The sequence below is a fragment of the Triticum urartu genome, chromosome 5 (genome assembly GCF_003073215.2).
Source record: "Triticum urartu cultivar G1812 chromosome 5, Tu2.1, whole genome shotgun sequence".
Taxonomy (NCBI): Eukaryota; Viridiplantae; Streptophyta; class Magnoliopsida; order Poales; family Poaceae; genus Triticum; species Triticum urartu.
In genome coordinates this window covers 537,554,461-537,574,104 of record NC_053026.1, presented here as the reverse complement: position 1 = coordinate 537,574,104, position 19,644 = coordinate 537,554,461, and the positions used below count along the sequence as shown (strand labels likewise).

At 46.0% G+C, this 19,644-nt stretch overlaps 1 protein-coding gene across 1 annotated transcript; it reads right to left on the bottom strand.

Annotated features, from left to right (window-relative positions):
- Window positions 1-5,538: 5,538 nt before the first annotated feature.
- On the bottom strand, window positions 5,539-11,360 carry LOC125510499 (protein IQ-DOMAIN 5-like). The gene is made up of 7 exons (XM_048675706.1): window positions 11,190-11,360; window positions 9,932-10,085; window positions 8,804-9,034; window positions 8,145-8,372; window positions 7,456-7,569; window positions 6,265-6,760; window positions 5,539-6,017 (listed from the first exon to the last, which is right to left on the bottom strand). Exons 2-7 carry the CDS (start codon window positions 10,040-10,042, stop codon window positions 5,887-5,889), a joined length of 1,311 nt encoding a protein of 436 aa, XP_048531663.1. The 5' UTR covers window positions 10,043-10,085; window positions 11,190-11,360; the 3' UTR covers window positions 5,539-5,886.
- Between the last annotated feature and the right edge of the window lie 8,284 nt (window positions 11,361-19,644).

Here is a 19,644-nt window from a genome sequence, read left to right as displayed (position 1 = left end):
ATCCTAATCTCGAAATACGCCAACCCAACATGTACCTTTGGAGACACCTGTAGAGCTCCTTTATAATCACCCAGTTACGTTGTGACGTTTGGTAGCACACAAAGTGTTCCTATGGCAAACGGGAGTTGCATAATCTCATAGTCATAGGACATGTATAAGTCATGAAGAAAGCAATAGCAACATACTAAACGATCGGGTGCTAAGCTAATGGAATGGGTCATGTCAATCACATCATTCTCCTAATGATGTGATCCCGTTAATCAAATGACAACACATGTCTATGGTTAGGAAACATAACCATCTTCGATTAACGAGCTAGTCAAGTAGAGGCATACTAGTGACGTTTAGTTTGTCTATTTATTCACACAAGTATTATGTTTCCGGTTAATACAATTCTAGCATGAATAATAAACATTTATCATGATATAAGGAAATAAAATAATAACTTTATTATTGCCTCTAGGGCATATTTCCTTCACACTCGGACATCTCTCCGGCCTTCGGCCCCTGCTGCTTCAGGGAGAAGAAGCGCACCCGGAGGTCAATCGAAGGCTCGACCCCCAGGTACCCCTCATAGAGGGTGACGAAGCCAGACAGCTGCACGATCGCGCCGGCGCCAAGATGATGGGGCTAAAGCCCGAAGAACTCCATAAAGTCGCGGAAGAAGCCGCTTGCAGGCAGCCCAAACCCGCGCTTGAAGTGCAGTAGAAAGACCACCCGCTCCGAGCCCTTAGGCCGCGGCTCCCGCTAGCCTTGTGGGAGGCGCGCCTCGACCTCCTCCGCCCTCGGCAGACGCCTGGTGTCGCGGAGGTAGGTGATGTCATCAAGGGTGACGGTCGAGCCCATCCACGACCTTGACGGCGGCGCCATCAACCCGTGCGTGGAGAAGAAGAAGCACATGGAGGATGAAGAGGCAGGGGAGCGCGAGCATGAATGATCTCTACCGCCCCCCTCGCCCCCAATTTATAGGCCACGATTCGAAATGTGGGGAAGTGGGATCATTTGCGCATGCAGTAACTGCCTCAAGAATGGCAACTGACCCACGGACGCCGCAATAAATCCGTGCGCGTGGGTCGAGGGCGCGGCAGCGGGCCCAGGCCGTCGCCCCGTCCCATCACGCGCGTGGCCTGTCAGGCCACTTTGGCTCCTGGGCGCCACATGGCGGCCGCGCGAAGCCCGAAAGATTGCCCAAGATTCGTCAAACTCCTTGGTCTCCCGCCACGGGCGGAATGCCGCGATCCGGCTTCCGGAAGCCGGCACACAGTGGGTGTTGCCAAACCCGGCGGTCACCAAATCCGCCTCTGCAAAGGAGGAAACTGCAAAGGCCCACCCATCTGAAGACGGCGGACCTTCACAGCTTCGAGGACTACTGTCGGGGAAATGGACCCCAGGCAGGCAACGGAACCCGAATCCTTTTAAAAAACAATGGGGCCAGCATCGCCCCTCAACCCAGCTCACGCTTGGCCGGGTTGCTCAACCCGGCCAAGCCCTGCGACCCGGCCGAGCTCTGCAACCCGGCCAGACTCCTCAACTCGGCCCCAACGACCAAGCTCAAGAGTTCCCCAGCAAGCCAGCACCGCCCTTGGTGTGTTCTCCAAACCCGGCCGAGGGTCAGGGGCCGTCCCATCCTAGCCGTACGATGGGACGAGTCTCCACCAACTGATGACTGAAGCCATAGTACCCCGCCCATGCCTCTGGTCAGCCGGACGAAGCAGCAGTGCCTCTCACCTACCCGCAAACCAAGGATGGCGTAGCAACAGTGCACCCGACGTGACCCATGATGCCAACAAGCTGCGACCTGATGGAGCGCCACTGTAACCGACTCAACTTGGCCATGCCCTGACGATCGACAAGACGGTGCACAATGCCCCCTAGGCGCATGGGGCCCGCACCCGGAGAACCCGGCGAGCCCTGGTACCCGGCGGGTCCCAGCACTGGGTTCATGGACACTGACAACCCGGCCCTACGGCCTTGTAACATTACCCTTGTAACCCTGGGGGGTTGACCTATGAAACCCCCCGGGAGCCCCATGCATACGGGCAGCCACTTCATTCGCACAGGCGATCACACACACACACCTAGCAAGCAACACCCGAGGAGAGGGAGCAGCCTAAGCCTTGGCCAGACCTCCTTCTTCCTCCATACAGCTCTAGGAGCAGCTCTGTACTGTTACATATAAACCACACTCGGTAGGACTAAGGGTGTTATCTCTCCGGAGAGCCCCGAACCTGGATATGTCTTGCGTCCCGCGCTCGCTCATGCCGACCTCGCCTCTGGAACCCACCAGTGCCCTCAAGCCTCGTCCTATCTTTAGCCATCCCTTGGCATCTTCCGTGCTCCCACCACGACAATCTCTTCCCACTAAGGCCCATTAGTTCCCCCGGGGGGTTCCGATAACCCTCCGGCACTCCGATAATTATCCGGTACCTCTCGGAACTCATCTGGTGTCCGAATAACATCGTCCAATATATCAATCTTTATGTCTCGACCATTTCGAGACTCCTTGTCATGTCCGTGATCTCATGTGGGACTCCGAACAATCTTCGGTCATCAAATCACATAACTCATAATACAAATCGTCATCGAACGTTAAGCGTGCGGACCCTACGGGTTTGAGAACTATGTAGACATGACCGAGACACATCTCCGGTCAATAACCAATAGCGAAACCTGGATGCTCATATTGGCTCCTGCATATTCTACGAAGATCTTTAGCGGTCAAACCGCATAACAACATACGTTGTTCCCTTTGTCATCGGTATGCTACTTGCCCAAGATTCGATTGTTGGTATCATCATACCTAGTTCAATATCATTACCGAAAAGTCTCTTTACTCGTTCTGTAATGCATCATCCCGCAACTAACTCATTAGTCACATTGCTTGCAAGGCTTATAGTGATGAGCATTGCCGAGAGGGCCCAGAGATACCTCTCCGAAACACGGAGTGACAAATCCTAATATCGATCTATGACAACTCAACAAACACCATCAGAGACACATGTAGGTCATCTTTATAATCACCCAGTTACGTTGTGACGTTTGATAGCACACAAGGTGTTCCTCCGGTATCCGGGAGTTGCATAATCTCATTGTCAGAGGAACATGTATAAGTCATGAAGAAAGCAATAGCGATAAAACTAAACGATCATATATGCTAAGCTAACGGATGGGTCTTGTCCATCACATCATTATTTAATGATGTGATCCCGTTCATCAAATGACAACACATGACTATGGTCAGGAAACTTAACCATCTTTGATTAACGAGCTAGTCTAGTAGAGGCATACTAGGGACACTCTGTTTGTCTATGTATCCACACATGTACTAAGTTTCTAGTTAATACAATTCTAGCATGAATAATAAACATTTATCATGATATAAGGAAATATAAATAACAACTTTATTATTGCCTCTAGGGCATATTTCCTTCACTGGGATCTCCTAATTACTCGTCGTCGCACTTGTCCCGTCGTATCCAATAGGAGTGTAGTCGTAGTAGTAGCAATCCTATATAGTGATGGTTATGGCAAGGGTGAGTACATGACGTACTCCACGAGATTCGTGAGGACCTAAACTATTGTATGCAATAGGTTTCAAAGGAAGGGGTAAAGTGGTTTAGCGGCGCAAGCACCTAAGCATTTGACAGAGACATGCTAAAACTTTCATCTATTAGAGATAATATGTGAGATGCATAAAAGTAGAATGGAACATGCATCATGCACTCTATTCACCTACCTAGCGCAATCATAACATAGCCTTGTCTCCCCCCCCCCTCCCACACGAGGAAGAACACACAAGACACTCCCATGCATGGTTGGCAAGTTTTAATTGTTATGGTTAAAGTTGCACTATGATCAAGTCAACAAGATCCAAGTCGTCCATAACCGCAGACATTGCTATTCTAATAGATTTACCCCTGTAGGGTTGCATTAATGTACCCACACGCACCCTCGTCAAAACCAGTTGTTGACCCATTATAGTCATGAACCGGAAGTTTCAAAACGACACGACACGCCCCTAGCTATATCCAAGACCAGGAAAACCACCGAATGGGTTGACACCCAAATCGGAAGTCCGGTCGGCTCTTCGAATCAGACCCAAATGTCTGCATCGGGTTCCAAGGTGGTTCTTGGCCAAGACCAGGGTCAACCCCTCGTAGATCCGCGGTTTTGGACCACCTGGATTTGGGTGGGCTCTTGGGCTAAGAGGAGAGAGGGAAGGGGCAGCCCTATTAGGAAGGTTTTATTGGGAAAGTTTATTTATTTGATTAACTGGCTATAGCAGCTCCATATTTAATCGTTCGGACATCAAACGAAACTCTGGTTAACATGGAACTTTAAACATAGCCTTTCTAGACTATAACAAGGCCACACAGATGTTTCTGGTCATTTACACTTTGTTTAAATGCCCATTTCAAAAAAAGGTTCACTTTCTAAAAGAAAGGGGTTTGGATTAATAGAGGTGCAAGGTAGAGGCGTGCTAAAATCCCCAAAATTTTATGGTAGCCCAAATTTTCAGGGGCTCTTTGGCTCCGAGGAGTCGTGTATCTTATTTTGTTTTCACTTTTGGGCATATTTTGTGATGTTGCCCAGCAGACCCCTTATTTTCTCTTTTACACTTTGTGAATTTGTTCGGATATGGTTGTGGTTGTGTTATGGTGCTGCTGGAAGGAGGGCGCGAGAGGGCCGACTAAGGGCCTTTTTGCCCACGGCCGGGCAAGAGGGAAGGGATTTCCTTCTTAATTCTTGCTTGATTAGATTGATACATCTCCTTCCTTATATAGAGAGGTTTACTTCTTTTTTTAAGGTAAGCGACCCTTATCTCTAATTAACCCTAAGACTAACAGGCTATATGGCCAGCCCGGGCCCATTAGGCCAATTATGTACTCTAACAGGTTGGTACTTTAAAAAGCAGGACAAAAGCCTATTTTGAGACTGCAAATCGTTGAGCTCGTTCGTAGTAGATGACCAAATGTTAGTATTACAGCAGCGTGAGCTTGATGACCAAAAGCAGGACCATCAAGCTGCACTCCCACATGAGCTCTGCACTAGCGTGTCTGCTCGATAGGCTGCAAGTCCTGCAACAACGCTAACTCATTGGCACACCGTAACTGCGCATTCATGCATGCAACAGCGCCACAGGCGATGATGAGCTGCCGCCTGCTAGTATATTCTGCATCATCTTTTGTACCGCGGTAAAACGCTGAGCAGCCGCCTCATGGCACACCACGTGATGAAGGGGAGGCGATCAAAGGAAGCGCAGGTTGAGCCTCGTGTTTCAATCATACACAAATCCAGCAAAAGTTGCAGCTTTTCACCTGCATCATTGTACGCCCCCAACGATGCAACAGTACAAGCAGAGGCCGGTGCTTTGCAAAAGCAGAGGATCCAAATGAAACCTCCACGTACTCTCTCTGATAAAGGAGAACTCAATCATAGAGAGCAGCACTGCAGCAGAAGCTGTAAATTACCACACACATTCTGCTGATATTACCAACTTATGTTCATCGGCAACGAGCAATTGATCAGATGCAGGAATGCTCAAAACAAAATGAAATAAAGGAGTGAACGTGTTTGTCACCAGAAATGAAAAATTAATACTGCACAACAGCACAATCACTTGTTTCAGCAGGTAGAACAGCATACAAGGATGGTAAAACATAAGCAAAACCAAGAATGCACAACACAACAACACCAATCGCAACCGGCAACCCCTCAACCATGCACAATGGGAAAGTCGAGACACGCCGTCAGCCTAGATGCACAATCCTTGTTCCGGAAAAAATTATGTACGGAGATGAAGCCTGCACAGCTGGAGAAATGACACACCAGGAACGAAACGGAACAGATCTTCCCAAGTCAGATTCAAAATGGTAGTATGTGCAATCAGGCCTGCAGCTCGACTTGCTTCCGGGCTTGGTTGGGCGCGTTTGCCTGTGGTTTTGGGTCAGACTTGGCACTGCTGGATCGGTTCATCGGATTTCTGTTGGTTGTCCCCTTTGCTGCTCCCCCGCCGACTGTTAGAAACATCAAAGCTAGCTGGATTATATACTGCTGGTTCATGGAAATGCATGGCAGAAAAGGCAGAGATGTACATAGAAAGTGAGAGTCTAGAATTAATGATGCATAGCATATTTGCAAGCATGCTAGAAAGTTAGTTCACAGAAATACAACTGACAAGATGAGAAATCCTTCTAGGGTTCAAGAATGTATGCTAAGAAAACGATGAAATGCTGGATGGGTTGTGATTATTGTGTATTTTACCGTTATTTGGCAGGGACAGGCGCTTCTTGGCGGATGTATTCAGCTGCCCGCGCCTTTCTTTCTGATTGGGCACAGCCAAGGAAGCTACATCTGTGGGCTGGGAGCTGACTTCCTCAAAAGCCTCATCTTCCAGTTTCGGCTTCTGTTTGGATGTTCCCAGAGAGGTGGAAGGCAGTACACTTGACGATCGCCCAAATGAAGTGAAATTTATATCCGAATATGACTTCCTGTGGCTTGCACCTTTCTTCTTGCTCAGGCCATTAGGAGGAGTGCTTGAAGTTGGCGCTTTGCCCTTTGGTGTGACCTGAGATTTTATTTCCTCATCCTGATTATCATCACACACTGGCATGCTCTCTTTCGCATTATTGTCAAGTAACCTGTTCTCCCATGGACGTGCAGCCACCCATCTCTCTACCCAGTTTGATCCCCAGTGGTCGTCATCAAGTTCGGATCCTTGCAGATTTGTAGGTTTCTGCTGCCTTAAACCAGCTTGCCGCTGATCAAGAGAATAACATAAGTTAATGACTTTGGAGAGCTTAACAGATGTAAAAAGTTATTACAGAATTGTCAGCATGAGCACTAATCATCATCTACATGTTAAGATCGTTATTAAATGCTACCTATGTTCAACTAGCTACTGAACATCCCCTAAAAAATACTAGTAATTTTTTTCTGATAGTAACAATTGCCCTTTCCATATCTAGTTAATGTAAACCAATCTAGGGAGCCTCGCCAGAATAAGAAGAGCAATACTTTCTCCTTTCTCTCGACTATTGAGCGAGTTTACATGGTCTTTCCTATTTTCTAGTTTATTATCTGAATTTCTAGTCCTCCAAGAGGTGAAAAAAAACACCCCTCAGTGAAAAACATAAGCACAATAGTGGGTTTAGTCAGATAATAGTTATCTAAAAAAATATTTACTATGAAACAATTGGCATCTTCTTCACTAGAAAAAAAATAAAAAAAATTGGCGTCTTCTTCACTAGACTGTTAAATAATTCACTAGCAGAGCAAGCATGAAACATATCTGCTAATTGACATCTTGCTTGCGGCATTAACTTCCTGACCTGACTAATGGATCATGAACAAGTGTACATCCAACAAACAGTTCGATTCTAGATCATCAAGTTAATCTCAGTTAACAAGTTTCAATTAGTTAAGGTGTTCTGGTATGGTACCCTCCAAAATTACCTGATGGGTCAATGCATACGCCATCGCTCTCTCGCGTTTTGCAGCAGCTTCCTGCCTTTTCAGTACTTTAGCTTGCATTTCTGCAACAGAACCAATACCGCCACACCAGCCTTCCTGCATTTGTTGTTGCAGAAGTAAACAAAGTTATCCCTTAAACAGCATCTAGTCGATAAATAAAATAATGCCACCCATGTATGACCTGCCTTAATTTTCCATTTCAGAAAAAAAACTGGTGACCAAAACAATGTTAATGATCAACAGGTCTAATCGCAATGAACATATTATTGCTGCATTAATTGGCAGAATATCAAAGGGTTGAAGAAAAATGGCGTTCATTCAGGGGATACAGCTGGGATAGACACACAATAACCGAATATTACATGGTTGGTGGTCAGGAGCAAGTCAACCCTTAAATAAAATATTTTCTTGTCCCTAACCCAAGTTCAATCCAGGTCAGCTGATGAACCGTGTTTAGTGCGACAGCATGTGTACTTCCATCCTTTAGCATACCACTTGTAATTAAATTTAATATGCTGAATTTGTAAAACTAAACTCTAGTGTCCAGTTTCTCTCCTTCCATGACTTGCTCAACATGTATATCTTAAAGTGTAGTTTGTGTAACTGAATGATAGATCGGGAGTTAGGAACACAGAGCAGCATATTTATTTCTAAGGGATTAGATAGCCTACCTCAATTCCTCGAACATGGTTCTCACAATCATCTTGCTCAGGGACCTTTTTCCGCGCCACTTGGTTTTCTAATGCAACACCGGCTTGCCTTGCTCTGACACGAGCTTCGGCTCGTACCAGCTCGTGCATACACTGAAGCGTTTCTGCTGTCTGCTTTCTCACCACATGGCCCCTCACAAGGGCCTGGAGTAGAACTATACCTTTAAGTGCTCGTAAAGCCCGCCTAGCCTATTATGTATAGAAGCAACACAAGAGATCAAAATGTCAGAACCAGTGAACTATGATGGATGCTAGCAACCATGAGCTAAAATATTACACGAATAAGAAATAACTACATATCTAGACAACTTATAATTTTAATTCAGGAGATGAAGATTTGTTTTCACTTTGTCATTTCCTGGTCATTGAAGAATTAACTATGAGACCCTAACAACAAATCTCTGTTTTTATGTTCTTCTTGGATTCTCTTAATAATGTATATAACCGCTTGACCTTTGTATTGTCTGACAATCTCCGGGTTTAGTTAAATAAATAACAAAAACATGAATATGGGCACATTCACTATATGATGAGTGGTTACATTGCTTTCTCGGCGTGCCAAAGAGAGTACAGGATGCTATGCATTGTTTAACACAACGCTGCTCAAAGATATAGCATACCAAGAATGCCCGAAATGCAGACTGAATAACTGTTGCAGCCAAATCCCCTTCTCTAGGAAGTTCTTCGGTCTGAGAAACATGCACATCACGTGATGCACTTTCTGATGAAATGGAATTTGAACCTAACTGGGTGTTGGTGCCATCCGTCGATGTTTCACTAGGTACTGCAAGTTCTTCTAATGCGGGATCCAGAGAATGCTTTCGTTTGTGTAGCTGTCGAGCAGAAGAGCTCTGCAACATTTATCAAAATCATCATGATCGAAAAGTAGAGCAGTAACACTTGTAAGCCAAGTGGGAATTCTAAAAAATCAAAACCTTAATAGTGTACACCGCTAATTAGGAATTCATGCTTGAAAAGTAACACCATAGTATGAGGTGCACGACAGCCTAGAATACATATCACACATTCACACTCATACTTGATTTAAGTAGACATAACATGAAGTAGTGTATCAGAACTCTTACAGCAGCTATATGTAAATGAACTGCAAACTCCTTCACAGTTGCTGGAAGTTTAAGTTTGGTCAAATTTACAAACTGGTGCCTTGAGAACTAAAATAAATAAGATATTTCAAAAAATAATAAAAACATTACTTGAAAGAATAAAGGATAATGCAATCATCTAGTGGTGCACAAATCAACCAGCTATCTGTTACAGACAATTGAATACATTAAAAACTAAGTATCAATGTTTGAACCACGGTTAGACAGATTGAAGCCAACCGTTTTTTGACAGCCCTACCCTTCTGCGTGTTTTTTTATAGTGGTGATACAACACTGGCATACACAGAGTAACTCTGATTTTGGAACTATTGACAGTGGAGCAGAGCTGTTGAGCAGCAAGCCCATGACAAAGACATGCCAACAACAGCACTTGTTTGGCATCAGACAAACCAAATTTGGTACACCATCCACTTCTGCAGTTTTGTTCATTCGTTAAGATTTGTCATGTTCCCGAATCCCCCATAGAAAGACAAAAACAAAAAGCATGCGCACCTATCAAGCTGTCCTCATAAGAGAAGAAAACAAAAACAAAAGACAAACAAACTAATCATAGGTCCACACCTCATAGTTCAGCCATTCATTATGAATACACCCTATAAATCCAAGGCGGATACCGTGACTTACAGCTTCACTGCTCTCGGCATTTTGTGCCTTTTCTTGATTTTCTGAACTCCGCCCCTTGTCCTGCTTTCTTATGCGAACCAGTGATTTAATCCACTTGGCTGAAATGCCCATGGTAACCCAGCCTTTCCTTTCTTCCAATCAGAGAGCCTGAGACCTGCATTCAGAATATTGTGATGTTACTGTGCTACACAAGCAAAGCTGCTTCTGCTTGGAACTTAAGTGAAAGTACACAGATGACTCACAGCTTAAAACCAAGAAAAACTACATAACAATTGCTAGAATCTCGAGCAATGCATCATATAACAATTGCTAGAATCTCAAGCACATGCAGGTTGCTTCCAATGATTTAGTGGGAGTCCAGTAAAGAACCTAGGTTGTATGATAAGGTCAGTTAGAAGCAACAAAGATATTCTGTCATTCCCTCGCTGATGGTTTGCCAGAAAAGTATACAATGCCAGTCAAGACTGCGGCAGCAAACTAGCAGAGATGCTGATAGGTAATCCTACTCCACTACCTAATATACAGTGCACGCAAGGATGTTTCGCACGCCAGGCCGAAATCGAAGAACAGTTCAACAGGCCATCCGAACCCAGAAAGTAAGAGAAACAGAGTTTCAGAGACTTTGCCATGGTTCTGCAAAAATGTAAGAAACATTTGAACTCTGCGAATGCGGCTAAAAACTGAGCAGAACTCGCGAATAATTCCCAGCCAAGAGGGATGCATTCCAAGACGAAAATTTCAAGGGCTTCAGGCGACGCAAAACGTTCGCCTTGAAGGTTCTTCACTGTAAACTTTACAGCGGATGAAGACACGGCCAGCCCCCAAAAGAAACCCAGCTTTGGTGAGCAAGAAAAGGAGGGGGGCGGAGATTGTCAACAGGCCCTCTTTACAGCACTCCGTATAAATCTTGCAAAAAATGCAAGGACATCCATGGCAACTCGAAGCAAAAAAATCAACAAAAACACACCATGTGTACCCGCGACGGCAGTTCCAAGCCACCGAACGCGCGCACAAATCAGGAGTTCAGAACCACGGGCCGCGAGACGAGCGAGCAAAGGGATGCAGACCTCGGACGTCACGAAATTCCCCCAAAATCTGGTGAAACCGGGACTCGAATCAAAGAGCAGGCCCGTCAATCATTCAGTCGGGGGAATCGAATTAGACCAAATCGCACCGGAGATGAAGGCGCTCGTCGAAAGTGCCTACGGAATGGGGGATTCTGGGCATGGGAAGGACGGGTTGGGAGGCTGGGGCTCACCTGGGCGCCGAAGACGAGAGCTTGAGACCAGGAAGCTGGAGAGTGGAGACCATTCCCTCCGTCGTTCGCCTCTTGTGCCGCGCGTCGTGAGCCCCTCTTCTTTTCTGCCTCGGGGTGTACTCTTCTTCTCTCCCTCTTATTTGCGCTTTTCGTTTCTTCGAAGCAAAAAAAGAAGAAGAAAAAAAAGGACAGGAGCTCACATTGAAATGATCTGTTGAGTGCTGACATCGAAAAGTCTGAAACCTCAGTTTTATCTCTTGCCACTCAATTTTATGGGGAGAGTTGTTGAGTAAATGTTTTTACCCAAACCACCCATGTACACCTTTTTTTTACCAAGGGCATCTCCAACGCGGGCCTTTAAATCGCGAGCATACGTCCGGACCGAATTGTCCTGCAGCAATCTGCCATTCAACACGGTTCTTTATTTGTCTGCGGAGACGTTAGGATATGTGAAATCCCATAAATCGGACACAAATCAGGAGGGCCTTTGCGGGAGTACGAACCCCCGCCACGTAGGACTCCGACAACCCCGGCCCATCGAAAACCGAAGCGGACCTCGCGCGTTTGGAGTGGTCCGCACTGTTTCTGCGCCAAAAACCCCCATTCCTCACCCTCTCCGCTCCCGATCGTTGCCGCCCTCCTCCCCAATTCCCGCGCTTTTCACCTTTCGTCGCCACTTGGACACGTACGAAGAGCTGCCGGAGCCAGCGAAGGTGGAGGATCAAGAGAAGGTGGTCGCCCACAACATCAACTCGGCGACACGAGAAGCGCGCCACCTCAAAAAGAAGGCAAAGGATTAAGAGCGCGGGCCCCTAGTGGGGCGGGACGGAGCAGGGGTCCGACAGGGGTCGGGCGAGCACCGCCGTCCATGCACACGCACCCTGGCCGAGCAATTTCAGCCACCTACTTCTACGTCGCCAAGCAACTTAGTTGTCAACAGTAGTCCTCGACCGTCGTGCCGGGGTACGTGTCGTATTCATGGTGGAGTACCTCATGTGAGGGTTACATTGGGGATGAAGTATGAGACTACCAACAGTATGGTTATATGGATGTATATAGGAATGAGAGCCCCTAGCCTCCACCCTATATAAATGGTGGGGCTAGGTTTTGCAAGTGGTAGATTCAATCTGACCGTTGTCGTCTTGACTTGAGGACCAAGATGATTTGTGGAGATATATTTGATCCTTCGGGCTTCCTTTTGTCGCGAGAACCTTACGAGCACCATAGGGCCCGTGGCAGGCCTGCTGATGGGCTCCCCTCCGAGAAGCCACCACCGGTGTACTACACTATCACTTAGCCGTGTGTATGGGCTTTTGGGTTGTCCTCCCATGGTTGGACCTTCAATAAGCCCTATGGGCCCCGAGGTAGGCCTGCTGTTGGGCTCCCTCTTGGAGGCCACCTCCGATGTATTACACCGCCAGCATAGTAGACGTTAAGTGCATAGATAGTTGTGTAAGTGGCATGCAGAACTTGAGAGATTGGGAAACCTACCTTTAGCTCCCTTTGGTTTGACACTCCATATACTTCCACATCCACCATGGACATTGCTACAATAACTCCATGCACCTGGGGATTATCACAAGGCTTCAATCTGTTGGTTGTTCGTGACATTTCTTTCCATCGTCTCACTCTTAGATAGAGTGGTCTAAACGGTGTTGGTTTGTTCCTCTATTTTCCCCAGCGATTAAGGTCGATGGAATGTAACTATGTTCCTTGAGCACAGATCTAGACATGGACTATATTTGACACAACCTTGGAATAAGAGTATCGAAATACAGTGTGCAATTATACATGTATAACTTCATAATTCTTTGGACCCTTTTAACAATGGATTACTACTACTGATATTCTCAGCTAATATGTATGCTTTGTTAATATGGTTGTTGGACCCTCGAGAGCAAGAGTTTGCGGTGATCAGCAAATATTTCCCTTAGTGAAGAACAAGGGTTATCAATCTGATGGAGCGCCTGACTTCAGTCAATAATCAACACCTAAACACAATTAAATAAGTTCTTCTTGGTCCCAGACTTAAATAGTGATCAAGGTTATCAGTCGCTTTGGCCTTGCTAGTTATAAGGATTAGCGAATAGTTTGCCGAGAATTGATGATTGTAGTAAGCAAGTAAATGCAACAATTCGTACTGTAAAGAACTAGAATGAATTTTTACTAAGGTTATTACTTCTATAAAGGATGTTGGAGTACCCACATCCTTGAAGCCTCCGCATGCGAGAGTGCCCTCCACGACATCGTTTCGTGTGAGGCTTCCGCCGATGGCTCCATGGCGTTCTCCCAGTCGTTTGATCTCCAGGGATACCCCACACCCGACCGATTTAACTCAGAAGTCCATGACGTGTGTGTTGGGTTTCGTAGTAATTTCAAAAAAATTCCTACGCACACGCAAGCTCATGGTGATGCATAGCAACGAGAGGGGAGAGTGTTGTCTACGTACCCTCGTAGACCGACTGCGGAAGCGTTGACGCAACGTAGAGGAAGTAGTTGTACGTCTTCCCGATCCGACCGATCCAAGCACCGTTACTCCGGCACCTCCGAGTTCTTAGCACACGTACAGCTCGATGACGCTCCCCGGGCTCCGATCCAGCAAAGCTTCGGGGATGAGTTCCGTCAGCACAACGGCGTGGTGACGATGATGATGTTCTACGGACGCAGGGCTTCGCCTAAGCACTGCAACGATATGACCGAGGTGGAATATGGTGGAGGGTGGCACCGCACACGGCTAAGGAACGATCACGAGGATCAACTTGTGTGTTCTAGGGTGCCCCCTGCCCCCGTATATAAAGGAGCCAAGGGGGAGGGGGCGGCCGGCCAAGGAGGGCGCGCCAAGGGGGAGTCCTACTCCCACCGGGAGTAGGACTCCCTTCTTTCCTAGTTGGAGAAGGAGAAGGGGGGAAAGAGGAGGAAGAGAGGAAGGAAAGGGGGGGCCGCCCCCCTTCCCTTGTCCTATTCGGACTAGGAAGGGGAGGGGCGCGCGTCCACCTCCTGCCTCCTTCTCTCTTCTCCCTCAAGGCCCATGTAGGCCCAATAACCCCCCGGGGGGTTCCGGTAACCCCCCGGTACTCCGGTAAAATGCCGATTTCACCCGGAACAATTCCGATGTCCAAATATAGGCTTCCAATATATCAATCTTTATGTCTCGACCATTTCGAGACTCCTTGTCATGTCCGTGATCATATCCGGGACTCCGAACTGACTTCGGTACATCAAAATGCATAAACTCATAATAACTGTCATCGTAACGTTAAGCGTACGGACCCTACGGTTCGAGAACAATGTAGACATGACTGAGACAAATCTCCGGTCAATAACCAATAGCGGGACCTGGATGCCCATATTGGCTCCTACATATTCTACGAAGATCTTTATCGGTTAGACCGCATAACAACATACGTTGTTCCCTTTGTCATCGGTATGTTACTTGCCCGAGATTCGATCGTCGGTATCCAATACCTAGTTCAATCTCGTTACCGGCAAGTCTCTTTACTCGTTCCGTAATACATCATCTCGCAACTAACTCATTAGTTGCAATGCTTGCAAGGCTTATGTGATGTGCATTACCGAGAGGGCCCAGAGATACCTCTCCGACAATCGGAGTGACAAATCCTAATCTCGAAATACGCCAACCCAACATCTACCTTTGGAGACACCTGTAGAGCTCCTTTATAATCACCCATTTACGTTGTGACGTTTGGTAGCACACAAAGTGTTCCTCCGGCAAACGGGAGTTGCATAATCTCATAGTCATAGGAACATGTATAAGTCATGAAGAAAGCAATAGCAACATACTAAACGATCGGGTGCTAAGCTAATGGAATGGGTCATGTCAATCAGATCATTCACCTAATGATGTGATCCCATTAATCAAATAACAACTCCTTGTTCATGGTTAGGAAACATAACCATCTTTGATTAACGAGCTAGTCAAGTAGAGGCATACTAGTGACACTCTGTTTGTCTATGTATTCACACATGTATTATGTTTCCGGTTAATACAATTCTAGCATGAATAATAAACAGTTATCATGATATAAGGAAATAAATAATAACTTTATTATTGCCTCTAGGGCATATTTCCTTCAGTGTGGGGCATAGGGCGCGGCCGGGGCCACCTCTCTGTGGTGGTTTGCGTCCTGCCTGCATGCGCCATCTCACGCTTTGCGACGCGACCAACGAGTGTGCCAGACAAACTTGTCAGTGTCGGTCGCGCTATTGTGCATGCACGTCGCCCAATTGATCGTCACGTTCATAGCGGGGAGGCCGATCTCCTATGCCAACGTGCAGGTTCTTGGCCCACATGTGGTGGGAAACCGCAATGTGGTCTGCAACTGCATCTATAGCTTTGATCAGGTTCCGGCCTTGCACGGCCGTGGTCTTATTTTGTGCCATCGAAAATGCACTTCCTCTTCAAGTCCTCCTTGTATTGGAGGATTTGCTGCCAATGGTCTTCGAGATCTTGCACCTCACGTAGATGGTTTTGGTCTTGGGCCAGCTTTACAACTAACTTTTTCTTGCGGGGAGTTTTACAACCGACTTTGATGGATTCTCCCGAGCTTGATTGTGGCGTGGATAGCTGAACTCATCTTCCAGGAAATCCTTACCATTGAACTCACTAGGAAACCGAGCTGGTGCTCACTCGTCAGGCACTTCCTTAACCCGCGGGGTCGTAGTCTGGATCTTCTGGATTAGTTTTATTGCGAGACCTTTGGCCAGTGCAGTTCGCGTCCACCATGTAACACTCATAGGTTGAGGTCGCCTACCACTTGTGTAAGGCCATTGTGATTGGCGGCCGGTTGTCCGCAAACTCATCAAATTCCTCTCCCATGTCGTCCTCAGTAGCGCCCGCCAAGACGCTAGGAGATCCTCGATGTTGGCGATGAGATGGGTAGTTCGTGGGTCAAAAAATTCAACATCTTCCGGCATCTCCTGGATCGAATCTAGAACCCCTGCCCTTGCTACTCTTGGATTTGGCTTGACGTCAAACCCTGGAGGAATAGCACTCCACAGGAATCCGCGGAGAACTCTAGGTTGTAGAATCGGACTAGTCGAGCAAGCAACGAAGGTGGTGACGCTAAAAACGAACATCTGCATCAGCGTGAAGATCTTGCCAGAAAAGATCTGAGCGCCAATCTCGACTCCCTTCGAGCCACTGAGTTCGCCTAACTGGAGGCCACCCCTGTCAGAGCTCAAACCTGTAGATCCATTGGTTGGGTATCCCAGCTAGGTGACTGGGCTGGATGATAACAGGAAGCGAGGTCTTACCCAGGTTCTGGCTCTCACGAAGGAGATAATACCCTACGTCTTGCTCATGTATATTGAAGGAAATATGCCCTAGAGGCAATAATAAAGTTATTATTTATTTTCGTATTTCATGATAAATGTTTATTATTCATGCTAGAATTGTATTAACCGGAAACTTAGTACATGTATGAATACATAGACAAAACAAAGTGTCCCTAGTATGCCTCTACTTGACTAGCTCGTTTATCAAAGATGGTTATGTTTCCTAACCATAGACATGTCTTGTCATTTGATGAACGGGATCACATCATTAGGAGAATGATGTGATGGAGAAGACCCATTCGTTAGCTTAGCATTATGATCGTTACAGTTTCATTGCTACTGCTTTCTTCATGATTTATACATGTTCCTCAGACTATGAGATTATGCAACTCCCGAATACCGGAGGAACACCTTGTGTGCTATCAAACGTCACAACGTAACTGGGTGATTATAAAGATGCTCTACAGGTGTCTCCGATGGTGTTTGTTGAGTTGGCATAGAGCGAGATTAGGATTTGTCACTCCGTGTATCGAAGAGGTATCTCTAGGCCCTCTCGGTAATGCACATCACTATAAGCCATGCAAGCATTGTGGCTAATGAGTTAGTTGCGGGATGATGCATTACAGAACGAGTAAAGAGACTTGCTGGTAACGAGATTGAACTAGGTATTGAGATACCGACGATCGAATCTCAGGCAAGTAACATACCGATGACAAAGGGAACAACGTATGTTGTTATGCGGTTTGACCGATAAAGATCTTCATAGAATATGTAGGAACCATTATGAGCATCCAGGTTCTGCTATTGGTTATTGACCGGAGATGAGTCTTAGTCATGTCTACATAGTTCTCGAACCCGTAGGGTCTGCACGCTTAACATTCTGTGACGATTTGTATTATGAGTTATGTGATTTGATGACGGAAGTTTGTTCGGAGTCCCGGATGAGATCGGGGACATGCCGAGGAGTCTCGAAATGGTCGAGACGTAAAGATCGATATATTGGAAGGCTATATTCGGACATCGGAAAGGTTCCGAGTGATTCGGGTATTTTTTGGAGTACCGGAGAGTTACGGGAATTCGTATTGGGCCTTAATGGGCCATACGGGAAAGGAGAGAAATGCCTCAAGGGTGGACGCGTGATACGTCTCCGTCGTATCTACTTTTCCAAACATTTTTTCCCGTGTTTTGGACTCTAATTTGCATGATTTGAATGGAACTAACCTGGATTGATGCTGTTTTCAGAAGAATTGCCATGGTGTTATTTATGTGTAGAATCAAAAGTTCTCGGAATGACCTGAAACTTCACGGAACGTCTATTTGGAAATAATAAAAAATCCTTGCAAAAGATGAATACCAGGGGGCCCACACCCTAGCCACGAGGGTGGGGGGCGCGCCCCCTACCTCATGGGCCCCCTGGAGCTCCTCCGACCTCAACTCCAACTCTATATATTTGCTTTCGGGGAGAAAAAAATCAAGGAGGAGGATTCATCGCGTTTTACGATACGTAGCCGGCGCCAAGCCCTAAAACCTCTCGGGAGGGCTGATCTGGAGTCCGTTCGGGGCTCCGGAGAGGGGAATTCGTCGCCATCGTCATCATCAACCTTCCTCCATCACCAATTTCATGATGCTTACCGCCATGCGTGAGTAATTCCATCGTAGGCTTGCTGGATGGTGATGGGTTGGATGAAATTTATCATGTAATCGAGTTAGTTTTGTTAGGGTTTGATCCCTAGTATCCACTATGTTCTGAGATTGATGCTGCTATGAATTTGCTATGCTTAATGCTTGTCAGTAGGGCCCCAGTGCCATGATTTTAGATCTGAACCTATTATGTTTTCATCAATATATGAGAGTTCCTGATCCTATCTTGCAAGTCTATAGTCACCTATTATGTGTTATGATCCGTTAACCCCGAAGTGACAATAATCGGGATACTTACCGGTGATGACCATAGTTTGAGGAGTTCATGTATTCACTATGTGTTAATGCTTTGGTCCGGTTCTCTATTAAAAGGAGGCCTTAATATCCCTTAGTTTCCGCTAGGACTCCGCTGCCACGGGAGGGTAGAACAAAAGATGTCATGCAAGTTCTTTTCCATAAGCATGTATGACTATATTCGGAATACATGCCTACATTACATTGATGAATTGGAGCTAGTTCTGTGTCACCCTAGGTTATGACTGTTACATGATGAACCGCATCCGGCATAATTCTCTATCACCGATACATTGCCTACGAGCTTTCCATATATTGTTCTTCGCTTATTTACTTTTCCGTTGCTATTGCTATCATCACTACAAAATACCAAAAACATTAGTTTTGCTACCGTTACCTTTAGCTACCGTTCCCACTACTATCATATTACTTTGCTACTAAATACTTTGCTGTAGATATTAAGTTTCCAGGTGTGGTTGAATTGACAACTCAGCTGCTAATACTTGGAGGCACTCGTTGTTTCAAGCAAGCCATGGATTGATGCTTGTTGGTGGAGGGGGAGTATAAACTTTACCATTCCGTTTGGGAACCGCCTATAATGTGTGTAGCATGGAAGATATCGCCATCTCTTGGTTGTTATGTTGACAATGAAAGTATACCGCTCAAAATATTATTCATCTCTATTTCAAAACCGAGCTCTGGCACCTCTACAAATCCCTGCTTCCCTCTGCGAAGGGCCTATCTATTTACTTTCATGTTGAGTCATCATCTTCTTATTAAAAAGCACCAGCTGGAGAGCACCAGCTAGAGAGCACCGCTGTCATTTGCATTCATTACTGTTATTTTACATTGAGTATGACTTGACTGGATCTCTTTTACCATGAATTACAATGTCTAGTCAGTCCTTGATCTTTAAAGGTGCTCTGCATTTATGTTTTGCGGTCTCAGAAAGGGCTAGCGAGATACCATCTTGTTATGTCATATCATGATTGTCTTGAGAAAGTGTTGTCATCCGAGATTTATTATTATTGCTCGCTAGTTGATTATGCCATTGATATGAGTAAACATGAGACCTATGCGTTATTGTGAGTATGGTTAGTTCATAATCTTTGCTGAAAACTTGAATGTTGGCTTTACATATTTACAACAACAAGAGCAAACCGAGTTTGTAAAAGTTTTTCTTTATCACTTTCAGTTTATCAACTAAATTGCTTGAGGATAAGCA

Bases quoted from the DNA above. Each gene is read 5' to 3' on its own strand.
- LOC125510499 (XM_048675706.1), bottom strand. From the start codon at position 10,042: ATGGGCATTTCAGCCAAGTGGATTAAATCACTGGTTCGCATAAGAAAG. The intron at 9,035-9,931 runs GTAAGTCACGGT...TAAATGTTGCAG, and splicing joins ATGCCGAGAGCAGTGAAGCT to AGCTCTTCTGCTCGACAGCT. The intron at 6,018-6,264 runs GTAAAATACACA...TGTTTCTAACAG, and splicing joins CCTGTCCCTGCCAAATAACG to TCGGCGGGGGAGCAGCAAAG.